Genomic DNA, 22741 nt, shown 5'->3' on the forward strand with positions numbered 1-22741 from the left:
CGATCCTAATTCTTTTTTAGTTTTTTGCATTTCATATTTTAATTTTCTTTGAAGTTTTAAGTCTTGACAAATTTGTAAACCTTCCTTTTGGATTATACTAATTAACTGTCCATATGTTAATTTATTATAAGGAATAGGTTGTCCAAATTGTTGCTTTATATGGTTTCTAACTTTTTCCCCTAAAAAATAAGGTAGTCCAGCCAAAAACTTTTCTTTCCAAAAGCTTTGATTGGAATCTTCTCTTAACATTAATCTAGTGAGAAAAGTAGTTTTATAATGTTGAAAATCACCTAAATTTCTACATTTAAGATTACTTAATAATTCGGCATTTTTATCTTTTATGTGAGATGGATCTCCTATAAAATGTAATGAAATAGTAAGAATTAAGGTTGCAACTGCATCCTGAATTACCTCACCATTTTCATCATAAATAGGTTCACCGTCATCATTTACTTGAACTGAATTTAAGATTTCTAAATGTTGTTGATCAGTGAGATGATAATCCCACCAACCTTTTAATTGGCCTGTAAAGCCAGCTATAATGATTTCTGCTATAGCTCTATCTGAAATAATAGATTGAGTTTTATAAGCATTTGCAGCCATTGTCATTTGTTGCAAAATACTTAATATATTATATTCACTTAAACCATCTATGTTCCATTCATAAACAGTTGAAGCATTATATTTAAATTGAGATATAGTATTAGGTTTATCAATTATACCTAGGTCTGGTGCCCGATTTACTAGTTCTCTATGATGATTTATAGGATTGATTTCAAATTGTTTAATATTTTCTGAGTCAGGTTCACTAACATCAGAGTTGGTGTTTTCTTCTATCATGTTTATATTTCTTGATCCTGATGAAGGAGGAGTTTCTGGGGTTACATGTTGGGTAGTGTTAGAACGAACTTGGATTTTACTTAATTGAAAATCTCTTTCTTCTGTTTTAATTACATAATCTGTTTTAAATAAATTAAATTTAGAAACTTTATAAATTTGTTCTTTATCAACTTTAGGAATTTCCCATTCATCAATTGCTTTACTAAAATCTTGCAAAATTAATTCATTTCTATTTATTACTCTTTTAATTTCTGAGTTATCTGAGTCTTCAGATTTATTACTACTAGCCGATCTACACAACAAAGGATCCATTTTATTATATACCAAAAGCTTTAATGACTACCTGGTTATACCCTCCTGGTTATACCCTTTTGATGCCTTTCACATGGGTCTTACTCATGGGTTCAATAGGAATGGGTTCAGTAGGCTAAGTCAAAACTGCTTAGGATATATACTAAAATGAAGTCTTTATTTAAGTATCCAGATAGTAGATCTAAATCCAATGGCTCTGATACCAACAAAAGTAATGCACATACACGACCAGTGTTGTTTTTCACAGGCACACTTAATCCGGTATAGGATCGTGACAACCTGCAGTACCTCAGAAACCACTTTTCACGCATGTTGCCTCTCGACAACTACAACCTGGCTTACTGGGCCGCGTATACATGGCGCAGACACCCTGCAGGACATCCTGGAGGTAAGAGCCTATGTTTCGTCACAGTGTCACACAGTGAGAACCCTCCATGGATCTGGATGCCGGCTCAGTTAAGAAGCACCGGACTTATACCATAGTGGCTCTGATACCAACAAAAGTAATGGATCGTTTTTATAATTGAATACAATAAGAATTACAAACTAAACAACTAAAAGACTTTAATAAAATTGACTTAAGACTTACAAGACTAAAGACTTTGAATTTAAAACAAAAACACGTTACAAAGCAAAACAAAACAAAAGACCCTAACAAAGACTAAAGACTTATAAAAACAATGACTTATGACTTTGAAAATAATAATGACAAATGACTTTAAAGAGATATGCTTTTAATTTTTTTTTTTTTTTTTATCAACAAAAGAGAAAACAAAACCAAATATAAAGACTTTAAGATTTGATTTTAAATAAAATCATATATATGTATAGCACTAAGATTATTACTAGGGTTTAAATAAATACAGATACAAATATTTAAAGATAAATCATAACTGTGAACTAAAATACTATGATTAATTGGGTTTATATGAATACTTATATAATGCATAAAATCAACATACAATTTAAACAATTTTTCTGATGTGGAAGATCAGACTAAGCTGCATCCACAGAGCATACTTATCACAAACAAAATCAATTTACCAAATAATTTTTTGTCAATCAACTCAACCAATTTGAATTAATTTATTTTAATTAAGGTTTAGGGTTCCTGCAACCTTAACCTGGGATCCCCAGAATTAAGTCAGAGTGTGGAGGGAGAAGAGAAAGGTGCCGTAAACACGGACTTATATTCGTAGCAGTTTAAAATAAAATACAAACTTTATTTACTTATAAAATATAAATACAAGATTTAAAACTTACAATAGTTTTAGATTTATACTTTCTCCACTTGAACTCTTACAACTCGAACTAGGAGCACCGAAGGAGAGAGGGATTCTAGGTAATAACTTAAAGACTAAAACTTATGCCTTCACAAGGGGAGAGGCTCCCTTTTTAATAGGAAAATTGGCGAATCTTTACTATTAATGAATAGTTCCTTGTCTGCCACTGGCTGAGGAAGATGCCTTGGCCTTTACTGTTGGAGATGCCTTGGCCTTTACTGTTGGAGATGCCTTGGCTTTTACTATTTGAAAATGACTTGGTGACTTAACTTTTACTGTTGCAAATGCCTCTTTTACAATGTGTCGGAACATGATGAGGAGGAAGAAGTTAACGTGTCCTTTTTCTTTGCTTTTCTTTTTATTTTTTCTTTTCTTTTTCCTTTAGCTTTGCCTTTCTTGTCTTTATCTTTTTGCTTTTGACTTGCTTTGCTTCGGATTTTTATGATATCGCTATCATCACTTTCATCACTAGATGAACTAGATGATGAGGATGATGGTAAAACGATTTTACCCTTGCTTTTATGGTGTGTAGTGTTTGAAGATTTACTGGAGGATGCACTGTGGGCTTTACTGGTGGATGGTTTTATGGGCTGATTTGAACTGGTTGAGAGTTGTTCAGACATCTCTTGACAGATCAATCTATATTCTTCTGCTGTTTTAGCTGCAGCTAACCGAGCCTGACATTGGGCTTTTTGGATACCAAACTGGGGGTTATCCTGAATAGCTAATGTATGGGCATAGGTTAAAGCTGGTTTAGATGGGCTGGATAATTTATTGCGGATCCATTGACTAATTTTATGTTCAGTGGTGGAATTCTTGAATGATCCCCACCATTTTATTTTATGTCTTTTTATTATCATGGGAATTTGGCTTCCTGGAACATACTGATAATCAAAATACCATTGATATACCCATGGAGTGAAGAAGGTCATACAATAATACATCAAGGAAGGAATATGAACTTCTTCAGGTTTGGGTTTATAATGGGTTTTAAAGAACTGATACAAATAAAGGATATCATGAGGAATGATTTCTTCTGAAATTCCCTTAAATTGCCACCATCGTTTAAACCAATTTGGGATTTTTAAATCAGTGCGTATATTTTGATCAAAATATATTAACCATGAATGAGTAGTGGTGGGATTTTGAATACAAAATATCGTATCCCACGCTTTTTTATAATCAAAATAATTATAACTCATATTATATTTATGTAATCCTTTAAATTTTACTGGTGTTACTAAAGAAGATACGGGCCAATCCTTAGGATGGATGACGCGTTTTATTTTTATAGAAGAATAAGAAATTATTCCATTTTTATCAAAAGTATGTTTGATGTTTACTGAATCAGTATCTAATAATATATTATTATAATAAGCCTGAGGTTTGGATAAGTCTGTAGGCATAAAAAACCAATTCTCAGGATAATAGTTTTTTATAATTTGCCAAGGATTGGTATGATTATATCCATCCTCAACTTCGATTTCAAAATCAAATAAATTTTTATCAAACCATTTATGTATAGTACCAGTAGATTTATATTGGATTTTTGGCAAATCCACAGCCATCAACGGATTTGATAACTCTTTACTGTCTACCGTTTGAGACAGAGTAGCCGTATCATGAGCGGATACGATCGCTTTAGATTTAGAAGACATACCTGGGTCCTCTGTGGAAGAGGATGCCATACCCTGCAGGGCTTTAATTACTTCGGGAGATTGAGAAAGTTCTTCAATCCATTTTTTAAGATCTTTAGGAGGAGTGGTTTTAGTGTTTAAGGTTTTAAGGTCTTCAGAGTGCTCAGAAAGAGCTTTAGTTGGGGAGCCGGAATCTTGTTTAATTTCTTTCCCTTTATCCTTCTTTCTTCCCATGGTTCTGTAAGAATTCTCTAGTTAGAAAGTCTGGAATATTATTATCATTGCCTTTAATATATTCTATGTCAAATTCAAAAATACTTAAAAGTGCTTGCCATCGAGCAAAAATTTGTTTAGAGGCAAGGTTTTGGACATCTTTCTGCAGAACATCTTTTGCAGATTTACAATCAATACGAAGTAAAAATTTTTGATTTAAAAGATCAGATTGAAATTTATTTATGCAAATAACAATACTTAAAATTTCTTTTTTAATAGTAGAATAATTTAATTGAGTTGGAGTCCAATGACCTGAAGTATATTGGATGATCCTTTCTTTACCATTTACTTTTTGTTTTAAAATGCCTCCATAACCAATATTAGAAGCATCAGTTTCAACAATTTTAAAAGCATTAGGATCAGGAATATATAAGTAAGGAATTTCTTTTACCAATGATTTTATCTTTTTTATTAATTGAGTATGCTGAGTTGTCCAAGGACCAGCATTTTTACAAAGTCTATTATGTAATGGTTTTATCATGCAATTTAAATTGGGATAAAAATCAATTACATAATTTAAACAACCAAGAAAACGTTGTAATTGGGGTTTATTAGTAATTTCATCAGGAAATTTTTCACCAAAAACAAGTGCTCTTTCTATAGGTTGAATCTTACCTTGTTCAATATAATGGCCTAAAAATCTAATTTTAGTTTTGAATAGATCCATCTTTGTTTTACTAAGTGCTAAACCATTTTGCCTAATTACCATACAAAAAGTTTTTAAGTGTTTAAAATGATCATCAATAGTTTGACTAAATATTAACACATCATCAATGTATACTATACAAAATTTACTATAGGGATTAAATATGTCATTCATGATCCTCTGAAATTCAGAAGGAGCATTTTTTAATCCAAAAGGCATTACATTCCATTCATATTGACCAAATGGAACTGTGAATGCTGTTTTATATCTGTCTTTAGGATCAATTTGAATCTGCCAATAACCAGATTTCATATCAAATTTACTAAAAATATTTGCATTGTATAATTTCTTTAATAGGTCTTTTTTATTAGGAATTGGATATCTGATCCATTTTAAAGCTGTATTTAATGGTTTATAATTTATTACTAGTCTTGGAACACCTCGTTCAATTTCAGCATTTTTATTGACATAAAAAGCTGCACATGACCAAGGACTTCTAGATTTACAAATTAATTTTTTATTTATTAAATCTTGAATTTCTATTTTACAATGCTCAATTAATTCAGGATTCATCTGAATTGGTCGAGCTTTAGTTTTAATAGTTTTTTCATCAAAATCTTTTTCATATGGTAAATCTACCATGTGTTGTTTACGATCCCAAAATGCACTTGGATGCTCAGCACATAGTTCTTTTTCCATTAATGTTTGGAGACTTTGAATTTTATGTTTAACAAGATCTCTGCCTAATTGAGTTTGAATTCTATTTAAATGGATATTGTTATTTAAATCTTTTATATTTTCTTCTTTTGATTTTATTAAAGAATTGATTTCTAATATTTTAACTGAATGAGCTTTTAACAAATTTAATTGTTTTGTTTTAGGTTTTTCTGTAAATTCTAATCTAGCTCGACTATTTCTTATTTTGAATTTAATACAATCTTCTTTTACTGAGTATGGTGTTATTAGGTTTATAAAAGGAGTACCTAAAATGACCATATAATTTATTTGAGGAGATAGTAAAAATACTGTGTTTATTTCTAATTCTTGATTTATGATTATTGCATCTGTCTTTCCTATAATTTCAAGTTTAGATTTATTGGCTGTACTTAATTTTTCACTAGTTTTTAACCAATATCTTTTAGGAACTAGATCAGATTTTATACAGTTTAAATCTGCACCTGTGTCAAAGAGTGCAATTGCATCTATCACAAAATTATTTATTTGAATGTTTATTTTTACTAAATATTTTCGTGAAGTGATTTCTTGTAATAAATTGAGAAAATTACAATCTACATCTTCATCTAATTCATTTATTTTTAAATTATTATCTGGTTCGTCTTCTTCTGAAGAAGAACTGGAAATAAGTTGAGATTCTAATATTTTTATTTTTTTAGAATTCTGTTGAAATTGAAGTTTTAATTCATGAACTTCATTTTTTAAAGTTTTAATTTCATTGCGTAATTCTTTAGTAGATATGTCAATATTCTCTTTTTTCCCTTTATTTTTATTTAAAATAGTGGTTAAATCATAAGTATTAGGTTGAATTTTAGGAGTGATATCTGGTACTTCTTTTTCTTTATCAAAGCTTTGAATTAATTTTTTAAGAAGTTTTGCTTTAGTTTCTTGGTCTTCTATTGTATTTACTACTTGTAATAATGTACTTTGATCTTTACTAAGCATATTTATGGATTTGTCGGATGAACTGGAAAAACTTGTGGTAGTCCCTAATTCATCAATTTGATTTTCACTTTCATCAATTTCAGATTCCGAAGAATCAGAATCAATATATAATTCATAAATTTTATTTAAAACATCATCTTCTAATTTTAATTCATGTAATCTTTTATTAAATTTACAAAATTTAGATGTATGCCCTTTTTTTCCACAATTGTAACAAGTCAAATTTTTATAAGAAGTTTTAGTTGTAGATTTAGAAGGTCGTTTATCTTTGTGTTTATAAGAAGGTTTTGTTCTCTTTTTACTATAGAATTTATCTTGACTAGGTGTAGACCTATATTGTTTTTTGGAGTATTTATTTCTATAATATTTTTTAGGTTTAGTTGTTTTAGAACATTGACCATCACATCGTTGGTTTGATATGAAATTATAATCAAATTGCTTACAAAACGATCCTAATTCTTTTTTAGTTTTTTGCATTTCATATTTTAATTTTCTTTGAAGTTTTAAGTCTTGACAAATTTGTAAACCTTCCTTTTGGATTATACTAATTAACTGTCCATATGTTAATTTATTATAAGGAATAGGTTGTCCAAATTGTTGCTTTATATGGTTTCTAACTTTTTCCCCTAAAAAATAAGGTAGTCCAGCCAAAAACTTTTCTTTCCAAAAGCTTTGATTGGAATCTTCTCTTAACATTAATCTAGTGAGAAAAGTAGTTTTATAATGTTGAAAATCACCTAAATTTCTACATTTAAGATTACTTAATAATTCGGCATTTTTATCTTTTATGTGAGATGGATCTCCTATAAAATGTAATGAAATAGTAAGAATTAAGGTTGCAACTGCATCCTGAATTACCTCACCATTTTCATCATAAATAGGTTCACCGTCATCATTTACTTGAACTGAATTTAAGATTTCTAAATGTTGTTGATCAGTGAGATGATAATCCCACCAACCTTTTAATTGGCCTGTAAAGCCAGCTATAATGATTTCTGCTATAGCTCTATCTGAAATAATAGATTGAGTTTTATAAGCATTTGCAGCCATTGTCATTTGTTGCAAAATACTTAATATATTATATTCACTTAAACCATCTATGTTCCATTCATAAACAGTTGAAGCATTATATTTAAATTGAGATATAGTATTAGGTTTATCAATTATACCTAGGTCTGGTGCCCGATTTACTAGTTCTCTATGATGATTTATAGGATTGATTTCAAATTGTTTAATATTTTCTGAGTCAGGTTCACTAACATCAGAGTTGGTGTTTTCTTCTATCATGTTTATATTTCTTGATCCTGATGAAGGAGGAGTTTCTGGGGTTACATGTTGGGTAGTGTTAGAACGAACTTGGATTTTACTTAATTGAAAATCTCTTTCTTCTGTTTTAATTACATAATCTGTTTTAAATAAATTAAATTTAGAAACTTTATAAATTTGTTCTTTATCAACTTTAGGAATTTCCCATTCATCAATTGCTTTACTAAAATCTTGCAAAATTAATTCATTTCTATTTATTACTCTTTTAATTTCTGAGTTATCTGAGTCTTCAGATTTATTACTACTAGCCGATCTACACAACAAAGGATCCATTTTATTATATACCAAAAGCTTTAATGACTACCTGGTTATACCCTCCTGGTTATACCCTTTTGATGCCTTTCACATGGGTCTTACTCATGGGTTCAATAGGAATGGGTTCAGTAGGCTAAGTCAAAACTGCTTAGGATATATACTAAAATGAAGTCTTTATTTAAGTATCCAGATAGTAGATTTAAATCCAATGGCTCTGATACCAACAAAAGTAATGGATCGTTTTTATAATTGAATACAATAAGAATTACAAACTAAACAACTAAAAGACTTTAATAAAATTGACTTAAGACTTACAAGACTAAAGACTTTGAATTTAAAACAAAAACACGTTACAAAGCAAAACAAAACAAAAGACCCTAACAAAGACTAAAGACTTATAAAAACAATGACTTATGACTTTGAAAATAATAATGACAAATGACTTTAAAGAGATATGCTTTTAATTTTTTTTTTTTTTTTATCAACAAAAGAGAAAACAAAACCAAATATAAAGACTTTAAGATTTGATTTTAAATAAAATCATATATATGTATAGCACTAAGATTATTACTAGGGTTTAAATAAATACAGATACAAATATTTAAAGATAAATCATAACTGTGAACTAAAATACTATGATTAATTGGGTTTATATGAATACTTATATAATGCATAAAATCAACATACAATTTAAACAATTTTTCTGATGTGGAAGATCAGACTAAGCTGCATCCACAGAGCATACTTATCACAAACAAAATCAATTTACCAAATAATTTTTTGTCAATCAACTCAACCAATTTGAATTAATTTATTTTAATTAAGGTTTAGGGTTCCTGCAACCTTAACCTGGGATCCCCAGAATTAAGTCAGAGTGTGGAGGGAGAAGAGAAAGGTGCCGTAAACACGGACTTATATTCGTAGCAGTTTAAAATAAAATACAAACTTTATTTACTTACAAAATATAAATACAAGATTTAAAACTTACAATAGTTTTAGATTTATACTTTCTCCACTTGAACTCTTACAACTCGAACTAGGAGCACCGAAGGAGAGAGGGATTCTAGGTAATAACTTAAAGACTAAAACTTATGCCTTCACAAGGGGAGAGGCTCCCTTTTTAATAGGAAAATTGGCGAATCTTTACTATTAATGAATAGTTCCTTGTCTGCCACTGGCTGAGGAAGATGCCTTGGCCTTTACTGTTGGAGATGCCTTGGCCTTTACTGTTGGAGATGCCTTGGCTTTTACTATTTGAAAATGACTTGGTGACTTAACTTTTACTGTTGCAAATGCATCTTTTACAATGTGTCGGAACATGATGAGGAGGAAGAAGTTAACGTGTCCTTTTTCTTTGCTTTTCTTTTTATTTTTTCTTTTCTTTTTCCTTTAGCTTTGCCTTTCTTGTCTTTATCTTTTTGCTTTTGACTTGCTTTGCTTCGGATTTTTATGATATCGCTATCATCACTTTCATCACTAGATGAACTAGATGATGAGGATGATGGTAAAACGATTTTACCCTTGCTTTTATGGTGTGTAGTGTTTGAAGATTTACTGGAGGATGCACTGTGGGCTTTACTGGTGGATGGTTTTATGGGCTGATTTGAACTGGTTGAGAGTTGTTCAGACATCTCTTGACAGATCAATCTATATTCTTCTGCTGTTTTAGCTGCAGCTAACCGAGCCTGACATTGGGCTTTTTGGATACCAAACTGGGGGTTATCCTGAATAGCTAATGTATGGGCATAGGTTAAAGCTGGTTTAGATGGGCTGGATAATTTATTGCGGATCCATTGACTAATTTTATGTTCAGTGGTGGAATTCTTGAATGATCCCCACCATTTTATTTTATGTCTTTTTATTATCATGGGAATTTGGCTTCCTGGAACATACTGATAATCAAAATACCATTGATATACCCATGGAGTGAAGAAGGTCATACAATAATACATCAAGGAAGGAATATGAACTTCTTCAGGTTTGGGTTTATAATGGGTTTTAAAGAACTGATACAAATAAAGGATATCATGAGGAATGATTTCTTCTGAAATTCCCTTAAATTGCCACCATCGTTTAAACCAATTTGGGATTTTTAAATCAGTGCGTATATTTTGATCAAAATATATTAACCATGAATGAGTAGTGGTGGGATTTTGAATACAAAATATCGTATCCCACGCTTTTTTATAATCAAAATAATTATAACTCATATTATATTTATGTAATCCTTTAAATTTTACTGGTGTTACTAAAGAAGATACGGGCCAATCCTTAGGATGGATGACGCGTTTTATTTTTATAGAAGAATAAGAAATTATTCCATTTTTATCAAAAGTATGTTTGATGTTTACTGAATCAGTATCTAATAATATATTATTATAATAAGCCTGAGGTTTGGATAAGTCTGTAGGCATAAAAAACCAATTCTCAGGATAATAGTTTTTTATAATTTGCCAAGGATTGGTATGATTATATCCATCCTCAACTTCGATTTCAAAATCAAATAAATTTTTATCAAACCATTTATGTATAGTACCAGTAGATTTATATTGGATTTTTGGCAAATCCACAGCCATCAACGGATTTGATAACTCTTTACTGTCTACCGTTTGAGACAGAGTAGCCGTATCATGAGCGGATACGATCGCTTTAGATTTAGAAGACATACCTGGGTCCTCTGTGGAAGAGGATGCCATACCCTGCAGGGCTTTAATTACTTCGGGAGATTGAGAAAGTTCTTCAATCCATTTTTTAAGATCTTTAGGAGGAGTGGTTTTAGTGTTTAAGGTTTTAAGGTCTTCAGAGTGCTCAGAAAGAGCTTTAGTTGGGGAGCCGGAATCTTGTTTAATTTCTTTCCCTTTATCCTTCTTTCTTCCCATGGTTCTGTAAGAATTCTCTAGTTAGAAAGTCTGGAATATTATTATCATTGCCTTTAATATATTCTATGTCAAATTCAAAAATACTTAAAAGTGCTTGCCATCGAGCAAAAATTTGTTTAGAGGCAAGGTTTTGGACATCTTTCTGCAGAACATCTTTTGCAGATTTACAATCAATACGAAGTAAAAATTTTTGATTTAAAAGATCAGATTGAAATTTATTTATGCAAATAACAATACTTAAAATTTCTTTTTTAATAGTAGAATAATTTAATTGAGTTGGAGTCCAATGACCTGAAGTATATTGGATGATCCTTTCTTTACCATTTACTTTTTGTTTTAAAATGCCTCCATAACCAATATTAGAAGCATCAGTTTCAACAATTTTAAAAGCATTAGGATCAGGAATATATAAGTAAGGAATTTCTTTTACCAATGATTTTATCTTTTTTATTAATTGAGTATGCTGAGTTGTCCAAGGACCAGCATTTTTACAAAGTCTATTATGTAATGGTTTTATCATGCAATTTAAATTGGGATAAAAATCAATTACATAATTTAAACAACCAAGAAAACGTTGTAATTGGGGTTTATTAGTAATTTCATCAGGAAATTTTTCACCAAAAACAAGTGCTCTTTCTATAGGTTGAATCTTACCTTGTTCAATATAATGGCCTAAAAATCTAATTTTAGTTTTGAATAGATCCATCTTTGTTTTACTAAGTGCTAAACCATTTTGCCTAATTACCATACAAAAAGTTTTTAAGTGTTTAAAATGATCATCAATAGTTTGACTAAATATTAACACATCATCAATGTATACTATACAAAATTTACTATAGGGATTAAATGTAACGCCCTATTTTTTTCTGTGTTGAAATAGTAGTTTATCTGTCTGTGAATAGTACTATCGGTCCGGGAGTCGGTATTATTTTGGTCTAGAAAAATTATTATATATAGGTAATAGGTTCTATCACATTTTTGGAGCATGCATGCATGGTTTTTATGGGTAGAAAGTAAGTAATGAATATTTTTGGAGAATTTTAGAGAATTAGTGCGTAGTGACTTAAGGTGTGATATTAATGAAGGAAATTAGAGGCAATAGTTGTGTGGATGAAATTTGAAATGGTGTTAGATTAATTAAGGAACTTCAAAGAATTATTTTTATGGAGTAAATTTGAGAATTTTGTTGTGTTACATAATATTTTGAAGGAATTTAATTTGGAGAATATTTGTAGCCATTAGATTAGATTTACATTCAATCCTAGCCATCCAATTTTTATGGAGTAAATCATTATCTCCTCCATTAATTGGGCAACACTATCCTTCTTCTTCTTTTCCTACGTCTTCTTCTTCTTCTTCTTCTTCTTCTTCTTCAATTTTTCCTTAGTAAACACATCAAAATCACCCATACAACTTGAGTTAATTAAGACATATTAGAGATTGAAGCTAGAGAAGTAATATTTGGTGACTAATTTCAAGGAATTTGGTGATTTTTCCTACTTGGTAAGTGATTTTAGGATAAGGTATTTATGTTGGGGTTTAGAGTTTTCTTTAGCATATACATGCTAAATCATGCTCCACTTCTTCTTTTGTTTGTGTTTTCTTTGTTTGATTTTGAGTGTCTTACATGTAGAGGGTGGAGAGCCTTCCACCAAGGATAAGGGCAAGACCAAAGCTTGAGCTTGTTAAAGCTTGGTTTGAAGGTTAGTGCAATTATACTTTCACTTGTTTAAGTTGTTTTTACATGGTTAGGCTTTTGAATGAATTTTGGGAATTTTGTATGTATTGGTTAACTTGCTGAATTCATGTTAGATATGTTCTGCCGTGAGATTAGAACTCATTTTCGACCCCTTTATACTCCCCATCTGTTTCTGACTTCTTCATGAAAGTTGCAGCTCTATTTCTTAGCTTTCCAAAACATATTTTTATGTCTAATTCCAGTACTTGTAGCTCAACTTATGATTTAAATACCAAAACTGGTTCTGTTATGGTGTCTTACCAGTATATCCGAAATCATTGTCCATTTTGACCACATAAATGGCCAAATAACGTCTTATGTTCTTCATAAAAGTTTTAGCTTTACTTCTTGTCTTTCCAACCCATCTTCTTGTGTCCAATTTGGCGATACATAGCTCAACTTATGGCTAAAACACCCAAACTGACTCTGTTGTGACAGGCTCCAGGTATTACTCAATTGAGTGCCCATTTTGACCACTATAATGACATTAGTAGGTTCTGAGTTATTCATAAAAGTTGTTTCCCTGTGTCTTGAGAATTCTCTCGTTCTGGATTGGTTTCATTTGAGTGTTTGGTGAAGTAGGAATTCAAGAAACATTGGACTTGGTTCTGCTGAATCAGGTCTGATCTGTTGGTCTATGTTCTGAGCTTTTGTTTGCTATCTTACTCTTTGATCTGGGCTGTGGTCCCTTCTGAACATTTGTAGCATTTTGGCTTAGCTTTCTAATGAATCTAATTTCATTCAATTTGGAGACCCATAACTCAAATTATGTGTTAAAAACCCAGCAAAGGTCAAGTTTATAACAATGCTGAAAAGTTCTTGATTTATGTACTTTTATATTATATTAAGTATATATACATTTATAGTGTTTTGAGTAAAATATTTGAACTGATGAGTACTAAATGAAGAGGTTTTGATTAAGAATTATTGCTTTTGTGAAAGAATGCTTTTGATTTAGGCTCTACTATGCATGATTGAGACGTAGTATGATGAGATGGATTTTCTTATTGTGAAGCTATGATCATATGCTAGGGTTATCAACCCTTATAAATAGGCGGACGCGCTTATTTGTGTGATGGGGTGGTGCTTTCATAGGCCACGGTGGTGCTTTCATAGGCCACGATTGTGTGATGGGGGTGGTGCTTTCATAGGCCACGGTGGTGCTTTCATAGGCCACGAGTATGTGATGGGGGTGGCGCTAACATAGGCCACGATCAAATCTGCTTATGTTCATTCTGTATGAGTATGAGCCTTAACGAAAAATGAAATTTTATTGTTGCTATAAAAGAATGAAGACATATTTGTATTTATAATCTTCTCATTGCTTTCAAAGTATTTGAATTAAATGAATGCGATTTCGGTATTTATATAGTTGAGTAATTTAAGTTTTGCCTTGGCTATTGTTAATTAAATTGTTGGTTATTTAGCACCACTGAGTCTTCCACTCAGCGCGTTGATTTTTATCACGCGCAGGTTAGGAGCGGAGGGTGTTCTTCAAGACCAGAGGACGAGCATCAGAGTAGATATCACATCTTGGGTAGGATATTTTGTAAATGGTGATTTTTGGCATGTATATAAATATTGTGTTGTGAACGTTGGATATAATAAGTTTGTCATGTATTAAGAGTTATGATTATTTAAAGAAATAACACCTTATTATATTTTTGGTGTATGATGATTAGAGATTCCTTGAAAAGAATGTGTTTCGAATATTATGCGTATATTGATGGATATTTAGAAGTGCTTGTAGTATGTTGTTGAATTGGAGGTTTGGGGGTTTAAAAAAAAATTGGAAGTGTGTATATTTTCTTTGTGTGGCAAGTAAATTTTTAGGGGAAACTCTTGTGAAATTTTCGTAGGAATTTTCTTAAACATTATTTTTGTAAAAAAAATAAAAATTAATAATACAAAAAAAACTGGTAATTACTTGCCTCCTTATGAAAATTTAACCACTTCTAATTTGTGATCTAGCTTTTATAGTGACATAAGATGGTGCTCCGGCACCGATTGTGGCATCCACCGTCTGGTTCTCTGAGATTGGTCTGTGGGTGTTACAATTTTTGGTATCAGAGCATAGGTTTAGACAATTCTAGGAGATATGATTTGGTATGAGAGTTTATCCACTTTGGAGTAATGATATAAGTGATTTAAGTTAAATACATGCCATATTAGTCTGTTGTGGGAATTTCTCTCTGATGCGACTCCGCTGGTCTTTGTAGGTGTTTAGTGATGTCTCAGAACTTGCCGGATGAGGAGGTGGATAGTTATGCCCCTCCAGAGGGTGCTATGGTAGAGGGTGATATGCCAGCTGGTGGTGTCGCTGGTGGCATTCTGGGTTCCGATGCAGTGCGTGCCTCGGTTGTAGGGCAGGCTACTATGGGTCCTGCGGGGCCTAATCAGGGTGATTTGGTACAACAGTTGGTAGCTGCATTGAGGCAAGCTGCGGGAGCTGTTCCCCAGACTCCAGTCGCACCAGCCCCTGTTCCAGTTCATACCCCGGTAGAGAGACTGAGGAAGTATCGTGTTGAGGATTTTATGGGTCGGAGAGATGATGATCCTTCTGCAGCAGAATTTTGGCTCCAAGCTACAGAGAGGGTTTTGGACCAGATGCAGTGTACTCCTGCAGATAGATTGATTTGTGCTGTTTCCTTGCTAAAGGAAGAGGCTTACCTATGGTGGGAGTCTATGGTGAAGACAGCAAAAGCTGAGGATGTTACTTGGGATTTCTTTCTCTCTGCTTTTCGGGAGAAATATGTAGGGGAGTTATACACGGATCAGAGGATAGCAGAGTTCCTTGAGCTTAGACAGGGACGGATGACTATCTCCGAGTATGAGCGAGAGTTTCTGCGGTTGAGTAGGTATGCTTGTAAGTTGGTCCCTACTGAGGCAGATCGGTGTAAGCGGTTTCGGAAGGGGTTACTGGATGAGTATAGGATGCACTTGACATCCCAGCCCCACACTACATTAGCTGGTTTAGTGAAGGCTGCTACAGAGCTTGAGCTTATTCGGAATGAGAGACAGGCTAGAGGTCAGAGGGCCCAGCAGAGTAGTCAGTATAAGAGATTTCAGAGTGCTACATCTGGACAGACTTTAGGGGTCCAGTCTAGTAGCAAGAGATTTAGAGGCGGACCGCAGATGGGGGTCAGACCAGGTCAGACAATTGGTCGGGGTATATATACGAGACCAGCTCCTCCGGCTTCATCTGTTGCTAGTGGTGGAGGTACTGCAGGGTTAGGTCTACCGATTTGCATTCACTGTGGCAGGAGACATGTGGGAGTGTGTTGGGGCATTAAACCTTGCTTTCGATGTGGATCCACTGAGCATATGATCAGGGATTGTCCTATGACAGTGACTAGTCCAACTCACCAGGTTGGGAGGCCAGCTCCCTATGGTCAGAGAGGCAGAGGTAGAGGCCGTAGTGAGGGCTCTGGTACGAGGAGTGAGAGACCAGTTTCTGAGACTGTGGAGAGACCCGAGGCTAGAGCACAGGCGAGGGCTTATGCCATCAGGACCAGGGAGCAGCGGGATGCACCGGATGTCATCGCAGGTACCTTCTCTATCTTTGACACTTTTGTACTTGCTTTGATTGATCCGGGCTCCACGCATTCATACATATGCATCCCTGTGGGTAGATTGGGTAGTATGCATGCTGATACATTAGAGCACAGCGTTGAGGTAACGAGCCCTTTGGGTCAAAGTGTAGTAGTTAATCGGGTGTATAGAGATTGCCCTTTAGTCATTCATGAGTATGTATTTCTAGGTGATTTGATAGAGTTGCCTTTTCAGGAGTATGATGTGATATTGGGTATGGATTGGCTGTCTAGACATGGGGTCATTGTTGATTGTAGACTTAAGAGGATTACACTCCAGACTTCATCTGGTGAGGAGATTATAGTTACGGGTGAGAGGTCGGATTACCTCTCTAATTTTATTTCTGCTTCTTCTGCTAGAAGACTGATCCAGCATGGTTGTGAGGCCTACTTAGCCTGTGTACTTGCTCCAGAGTCAGAATCTCCTAGTGTTCATGATATACCCACAGTATGTGATTTTTCGGATGTGTTTCCAGAGGAGTTGCCTGGTTTACCTCCTGAGAGAGAGGTTGAGTTTGGTATTGAGGTTATGCCTGGTACTGCACCGATATCCATTGCTCCGTATCGAATGGCACCTGCTGAATTGAAAGAGTTAAAAATACAGATTCAGGAGTTGCTTGATAAGGGTTTTATTCGTCCTAGTGTATCTCCATGGGGTGCTCCAGTATTGTTTGTAAAGAAGAAGGATGGCTCACTTAGATTGTGTATTGATTTCAGACAACTTAACAAAGTTACTGTGAAGAATCGATATCCATTGCCTCGGATAGATGATTTGTTTGATCAGTTGAGAGGGGCTAGTGTATTCTCGAAGATAGATCTAAGATCAGGTTATCATCAGCTAAGGGTGAAGGGATCAGATGTACCTAAGACTGCTTTCAGGACACGCTACGGTCACTATGAGTTTTTAGTGATGCCATTTGGGTTGACTAATGCTCCAGCAGTGTTTATGGACCTGATGAACCGGATCTTCCATCCTTATTTGGATCAGTTTGTGGTGGTTTTTATTGATGATATTTTGGTGTACTCTCCGACTAGAGAGGATCATGATCACCACCTACGAACAGTTCTACAGACCTTGAGAGACCGACAGTTATATGCCAAGCTCAGTAAGTGTGAATTTTGGTTGACTGAGATTGCTTTCTTAGGGCATGTTGTTTCTGCCAAGGGTATTCGGGTGGACCCGAAGAAGATTGAGGCAGTGCTTGATTGGAAGCCACCTACGAATGTTACAGAAATTCGAAGTTTCTTAGGTTTGGCTGGATATTACAGGAGGTTTGTCAAGGGGTTTTCTCTTATTGCAGCCCCTTTGACTAGACTTCTCTGTAAGGATGTCCGTTTTGAGTGGACTGATAGATGCCAGAGTAGTTTTGAGCAGCTTAAGGCGATGCTTACTGAGGCTCCAGTTTTGACACAGCCAGCTCCAGGCAGACCATATGATGTTTATAGTGATGCTTCGCATAATGGTTTGGGTTGTGTGCTTATGCAAGAGAGCAAGGTGATTGCTTATGCTTCCCGACAGCTTAAGCCACATGAGAAAAACTACCCTACTCATGATTTGGAGTTAGCAGCTATTGTGTTTGCCTTGAAGCTTTGGAGACATTACTTGTATGGTGAGAAATGCCACTTGTATACGGATCATAAGAGCCTTAAGTATCTGCTTACGCAGAGAGAGCTTAACTTGAGGCAGCGCAGATGGTTAGAGCTACTTAAGGACTATGATTTCACTATTGATTACCACCCGGGTAGAGCTAATGTCGTGGCAGATGCACTCAGTAGAAAGGCATTAGTTGCTCTTCGTGCTATGAATGCACGCTTATCTGTGACTAGAGATGGTACTCTTGTAGCAGAGCTGATGGTGAAACCTAGCCTACTACAACAGATTAGAGATGCACAGCAGGGTGATGAGACTATTACTTTGTGGAAAGGCCTAGTCAGAAAGGGTGAGAAAAAGAGATTTATGATTAAAGATGACGACTACTTGTACTTTGGGGATCGAATTTGTGTGCCTAAAATGACAGAGCTGAGAAAGAGTATCTTAAAGGAAGCTCATAGTAGTCCTTATGCTATGCATCCTGGCAGTAATAAGATGTATCAGGATTTGAAATCACAGTATTGGTGGCCGGCGATGAAGAGGGATATCACAGATTATGTGTCGAAGTGTTTGACGTGCCAGCAAGTGAAAGCAGAGCATCAGTTCCCTTCTGGTTTGTTACACCCTACTGCTATTCCAGAGTGGAAATGGGATAAGGTTACAATGGATTTCGTGACTGGATTGCCTTTAACTCCTAAAAAGAAAGATGCTGTATGGGTAATAGTTGACAGACTAACTAAGTCAGCACATTTTCTTCCTGTTAGGACCGACTTCACTATGGAGCAGTATGCAGAGCTTTATATAGATGAGATAGTGAGATTACATGGAGTTCCTTTATCCATCATTTCAGATAGAGATCCGAGATTTACTTCTAGATTTTGGAAGAAGCTACATGAGGCCCTGGGTACTAAACTGAATTTCAGTACAGCTTTTCATCCTCAGACAGATGGTCAATCAGAGCGGGTTATTCAGATTTTGGAGGATATGTTACGAGCTTGTGTTATTGAGTTTGAGGGTAGTTGGGAGAAGTACATTCGACTTGTCGAATTCGCCTATAATAACAGTTATCAGTCGAGTATTCAGATGGCCCCTTTTGAAGCACTATATGGTAGGAGATGTAGGACGCCACTATGTTGGTCAGAGTTGAGTGAGGGCAAGATTATAGGTCCGGATTTGATTCGGGACACAGAGGATAAGGTCAGAATTATCAGAGATAGATTGAAAGCAGCTTCAGATCGTCAGAAGTCCTATGCCGACTTGAAGAGGAAAGATATAGAGTATGCAGTGGGAGATAAGGTTTTCCTTAAGGTATCTCCGTGGAAAAAGATATTGGGATTTGGAAGAAAGGGTAAGCTTAGTCCTAGGTTCATTGGTCCATATGAGATTATTGAGCGTGTGGGTCCATTAGCCTATAGACTAGCTTTACCACCAGACCTGGACAGGATACATAATGTTTTCCACGTATCTATGTTGAGAAGGTATCGGTCCGACCCATCACATGTGATAGCAGTGGAATCTATTACTATTGAGCAAGATTTAACTTATGAGGAAGAACCGGTGAGGATACTTGCTAGGGAAGTCAAGGAGCTAAGGAATAAGAGAATTCCTTTGGTAAAGGTTCTTTGGAGAAACCATAAGACCGAGGAAGCTACATGGGAAAGTGAAGACATTATGAGACAACAGCATCCTCAGTTATTTAATTCAGGTGAATTTCGAGGACGAAATTCTTTAAGGGGGGAAGAGCTGTAACGCCCTATTTTTTTTTGTGTTGAAATAGTAGTTTATCTGTCTGTGAATAGTACTATCGGTCCGGGAGTCGGTATTATTTTGGTCTAGAAAAATTATTATATATAGGTAATAGGTTCTATCACATTTTTGGAGCATGCATGCATGGTTTTTATGGGTAGAAAGTAAGTAATGAATATTTTTGGAGAATTTTAGAGAATTAGTGCGTAGTGACTTAAGGTGTGATATTAATGAAGGAAATTAGAGGCAATAGTTGTGTGGATGAAATTTGAAATGGTGTTAGATTAATTAAGGAACTTCAAAGAATTATTTTTATGGAGTAAATTTGAGAATTTTGTTGTGTTACATAATATTTTGAAGGAATTTAATTTGGAGAATATTTGTAGCCATTAGATTAGATTTACATTCAATCCTAGCCATCCAATTTTTATGGAGTAAATCATTATCTCCTCCATTAATTGGGCAACACTATCCTTCTTCTTCTTTTCCTACGTCTTCTTCTTCTTCTTCTTCTTCTTCTTCTTCAATTTTTCCTTAGTAAACACATCAAAATCACCCATACAACTTGAGTTAATTAAGACATATTAGAGATTGAAGCTAGAGAAGTAATATTTGGTGACTAATTTCAAGGAATTTGGTGATTTTTCCTACTTGGTAAGTGATTTTAGGATAAGGTATTTATGTTGGGGTTTAGAGTTTTCTTTAGCATATACATGCTAAATCATGCTCCACTTCTTCTTTTGTTTGTGTTTTCTTTGTTTGATTTTGAGTGTCTTACATGTAGAGGGTGGAGAGCCTTCCACCAAGGATAAGGGCAAGACCAAAGCTTGAGCTTGTTAAAGCTTGGTTTGAAGGTTAGTGCAATTATACTTTCACTTGTTTAAGTTGTTTTTACATGGTTAGGCTTTTGAATGAATTTTGGGAATTTTGTATGTATTGGTTAACTTGCTGAATTCATGTTAGATATGTTCTGCCGTGAGATTAGAACTCATTTTCGACCCCTTTATACTCCCCATCTGTTTCTGACTTCTTCATGAAAGTTGCAGCTCTATTTCTTAGCTTTCCAAAACATATTTTTATGTCTAATTCCAGTACTTGTAGCTCAACTTATGATTTAAATACCAAAACTGGTTCTGTTATGGTGTCTTACCAGTATATCCGAAATCATTGTCCATTTTGACCACATAAATGGCCAAATAACGTCTTATGTTCTTCATAAAAGTTTTAGCTTTACTTCTTGTCTTTCCAACCCATCTTCTTGTGTCCAATTTGGCGATACATAGCTCAACTTATGGCTAAAACACCCAAACTGACTCTGTTGTGACAGGCTCCAGGTATTACTCAATTGAGTGCCCATTTTGACCACTATAATGACATTAGTAGGTTCTGAGTTATTCATAAAAGTTGTTTCCCTGTGTCTTGAGAATTCTCTCGTTCTGGATTGGTTTCATTTGAGTGTTTGGTGAAGTAGGAATTCAAGAAACATTGGACTTGGTTCTGCTGAATCAGGTCTGATCTGTTGGTCTATGTTCTGAGCTTTTGTTTGCTATCTTACTCTTTGATCTGGGCTGTGGTCCCTTCTGAACATTTGTAGCATTTTGGCTTAGCTTTCTAATGAATCTAATTTCATTCAATTTGGAGACCCATAACTCAAATTATGTGTTAAAAACCCAGCAAAGGTCAAGTTTATAACAATGCTGAAAAGTTCTTGATTTATGTACTTTTATATTATATTAAGTATATATACATTTATAGTGTTTTGAGTAAAATATTTGAACTGATGAGTACTAAATGAAGAGGTTTTGATTAAGAATTATTGCTTTTGTGAAAGAATGCTTTTGATTTAGGCTCTACTATGCATGATTGAGACGTAGTATGATGAGATGGATTTTCTTATTGTGAAGCTATGATCATATGCTAGGGTTATCAACCCTTATAAATAGGCGGACGCGCTTATTTGTGTGATGGGGTGGTGCTTTCATAGGCCACGGTGGTGCTTTCATAGGCCACGATTGTGTGATGGGGGTGGTGCTTTCATAGGCCACGGTGGTGCTTTCATAGGCCACGAGTATGTGATGGGGGTGGCGCTAACATAGGCCACGATCAAATCTGCTTATGTTCATTCTGTATGAGTATGAGCCTTAACGAAAAATGAAATTTTATTGTTGCTATAAAAGAATGAAGACATATTTGTATTTATAATCTTCTCATTGCTTTCAAAGTATTTGAATTAAATGAATGCGATTTCGGTATTTATATAGTTGAGTAATTTAAGTTTTGCCTTGGCTATTGTTAATTAAATTGTTGGTTATTTAGCACCACTGAGTCTTCCACTCAGCGCGTTGATTTTTATCACGCGCAGGTTAGGAGCGGAGGGTGTTCTTCAAGACCAGAGGACGAGCATCAGAGTAGATATCACATCTTGGGTAGGATATTTTGTAAATGGTGATTTTTGGCATGTATATAAATATTGTGTTGTGAACGTTGGATATAATAAGTTTGTCATGTATTAAGAGTTATGATTATTTAAAGAAATAACACCTTATTATATTTTTGGTGTATGATGATTAGAGATTCCTTGAAAAGAATGTGTTTCGAATATTATGCGTATATTGATGGATATTTAGAAGTGCTTGTAGTATGTTGTTGAATTGGAGGTTTGGGGGTTTAAAAAAAAATTGGAAGTGTGTATATTTTCTTTGTGTGGCAAGTAAATTTTTAGGGGAAACTCTTGTGAAATTTTCGTAGGAATTTTCTTAAACATTATTTTTGTAAAAAAAATAAAAATTAATAATACAAAAAAAACTGGTAATTACTTGCCTCCTTATGAAAATTTAACCACTTCTAATTTGTGATCTAGCTTTTATAGTGACATAAGATGGTGCTCCGGCACCGATTGTGGCATCCACCGTCTGGTTCTCTGAGATTGGTCTGTGGGTGTTACA

The 22741-nt window shown here is 34.3% G+C and overlaps 1 protein-coding gene across 3 annotated transcripts; it reads left to right on the top strand.

The window, feature by feature from the left end:
* The first annotated feature begins 12008 nt into the window (after positions 1 to 12008).
* LOC149493333 (uncharacterized) lies at positions 12009 to 22357 on the top strand. Of its 3 annotated transcripts, none has more exons than XM_089726550.1 (6): positions 12009 to 12634; positions 12765 to 12834; positions 14297 to 14406; positions 15089 to 16416; positions 20581 to 20650; positions 22159 to 22357. In XM_089726550.1, the coding sequence occupies exons 4-5, from the start codon at positions 15099 to 15101 to the stop codon at positions 20625 to 20627; spliced, it is 1365 nt and encodes a 454-aa protein (XP_089582676.1). In that variant the 5' UTR covers positions 12009 to 12634; positions 12765 to 12834; positions 14297 to 14406; positions 15089 to 15098; the 3' UTR covers positions 20628 to 20650; positions 22159 to 22357. The 3 variants fall into 3 exon arrangements, 2 of the variants coding, with proteins under 2 accessions (XP_089582676.1, XP_089582675.1); XM_089726549.1 differs by having other exon boundaries at positions 12011 to 12634; positions 14343 to 14406; XR_016322802.1 differs by lacking the exons at positions 15089 to 16416; positions 20581 to 20650; positions 22159 to 22357 and having other exon boundaries at positions 12048 to 12634; positions 14343 to 14541.
* Positions 22358 to 22741: the final 384 nt, after the last annotated feature.

This window comes from Jatropha curcas, chromosome 10 (genome assembly GCF_041381405.1).
Source record: "Jatropha curcas cultivar XTBG-Jc1 chromosome 10, XTBG_Jcur_1.0, whole genome shotgun sequence".
Classification (NCBI taxonomy): Eukaryota; Viridiplantae; Streptophyta; class Magnoliopsida; order Malpighiales; family Euphorbiaceae; genus Jatropha; species Jatropha curcas.

Excerpts from the sequence above, each read along its gene's own strand:
- LOC149493333 (XM_089726550.1), top strand. The coding sequence starts at position 15,099 with ATGTCTCAGAACTTGCCGGATGAGGAGGTGGATAGTTATGCCCCTCCA. Across the intron at positions 16,417-20,580 it reads TGCACCGGATGTCATCGCAG|AGGGTGGAGAGCCTTCCACC; the intron begins GTACCTTCTCTA and ends TCTTACATGTAG.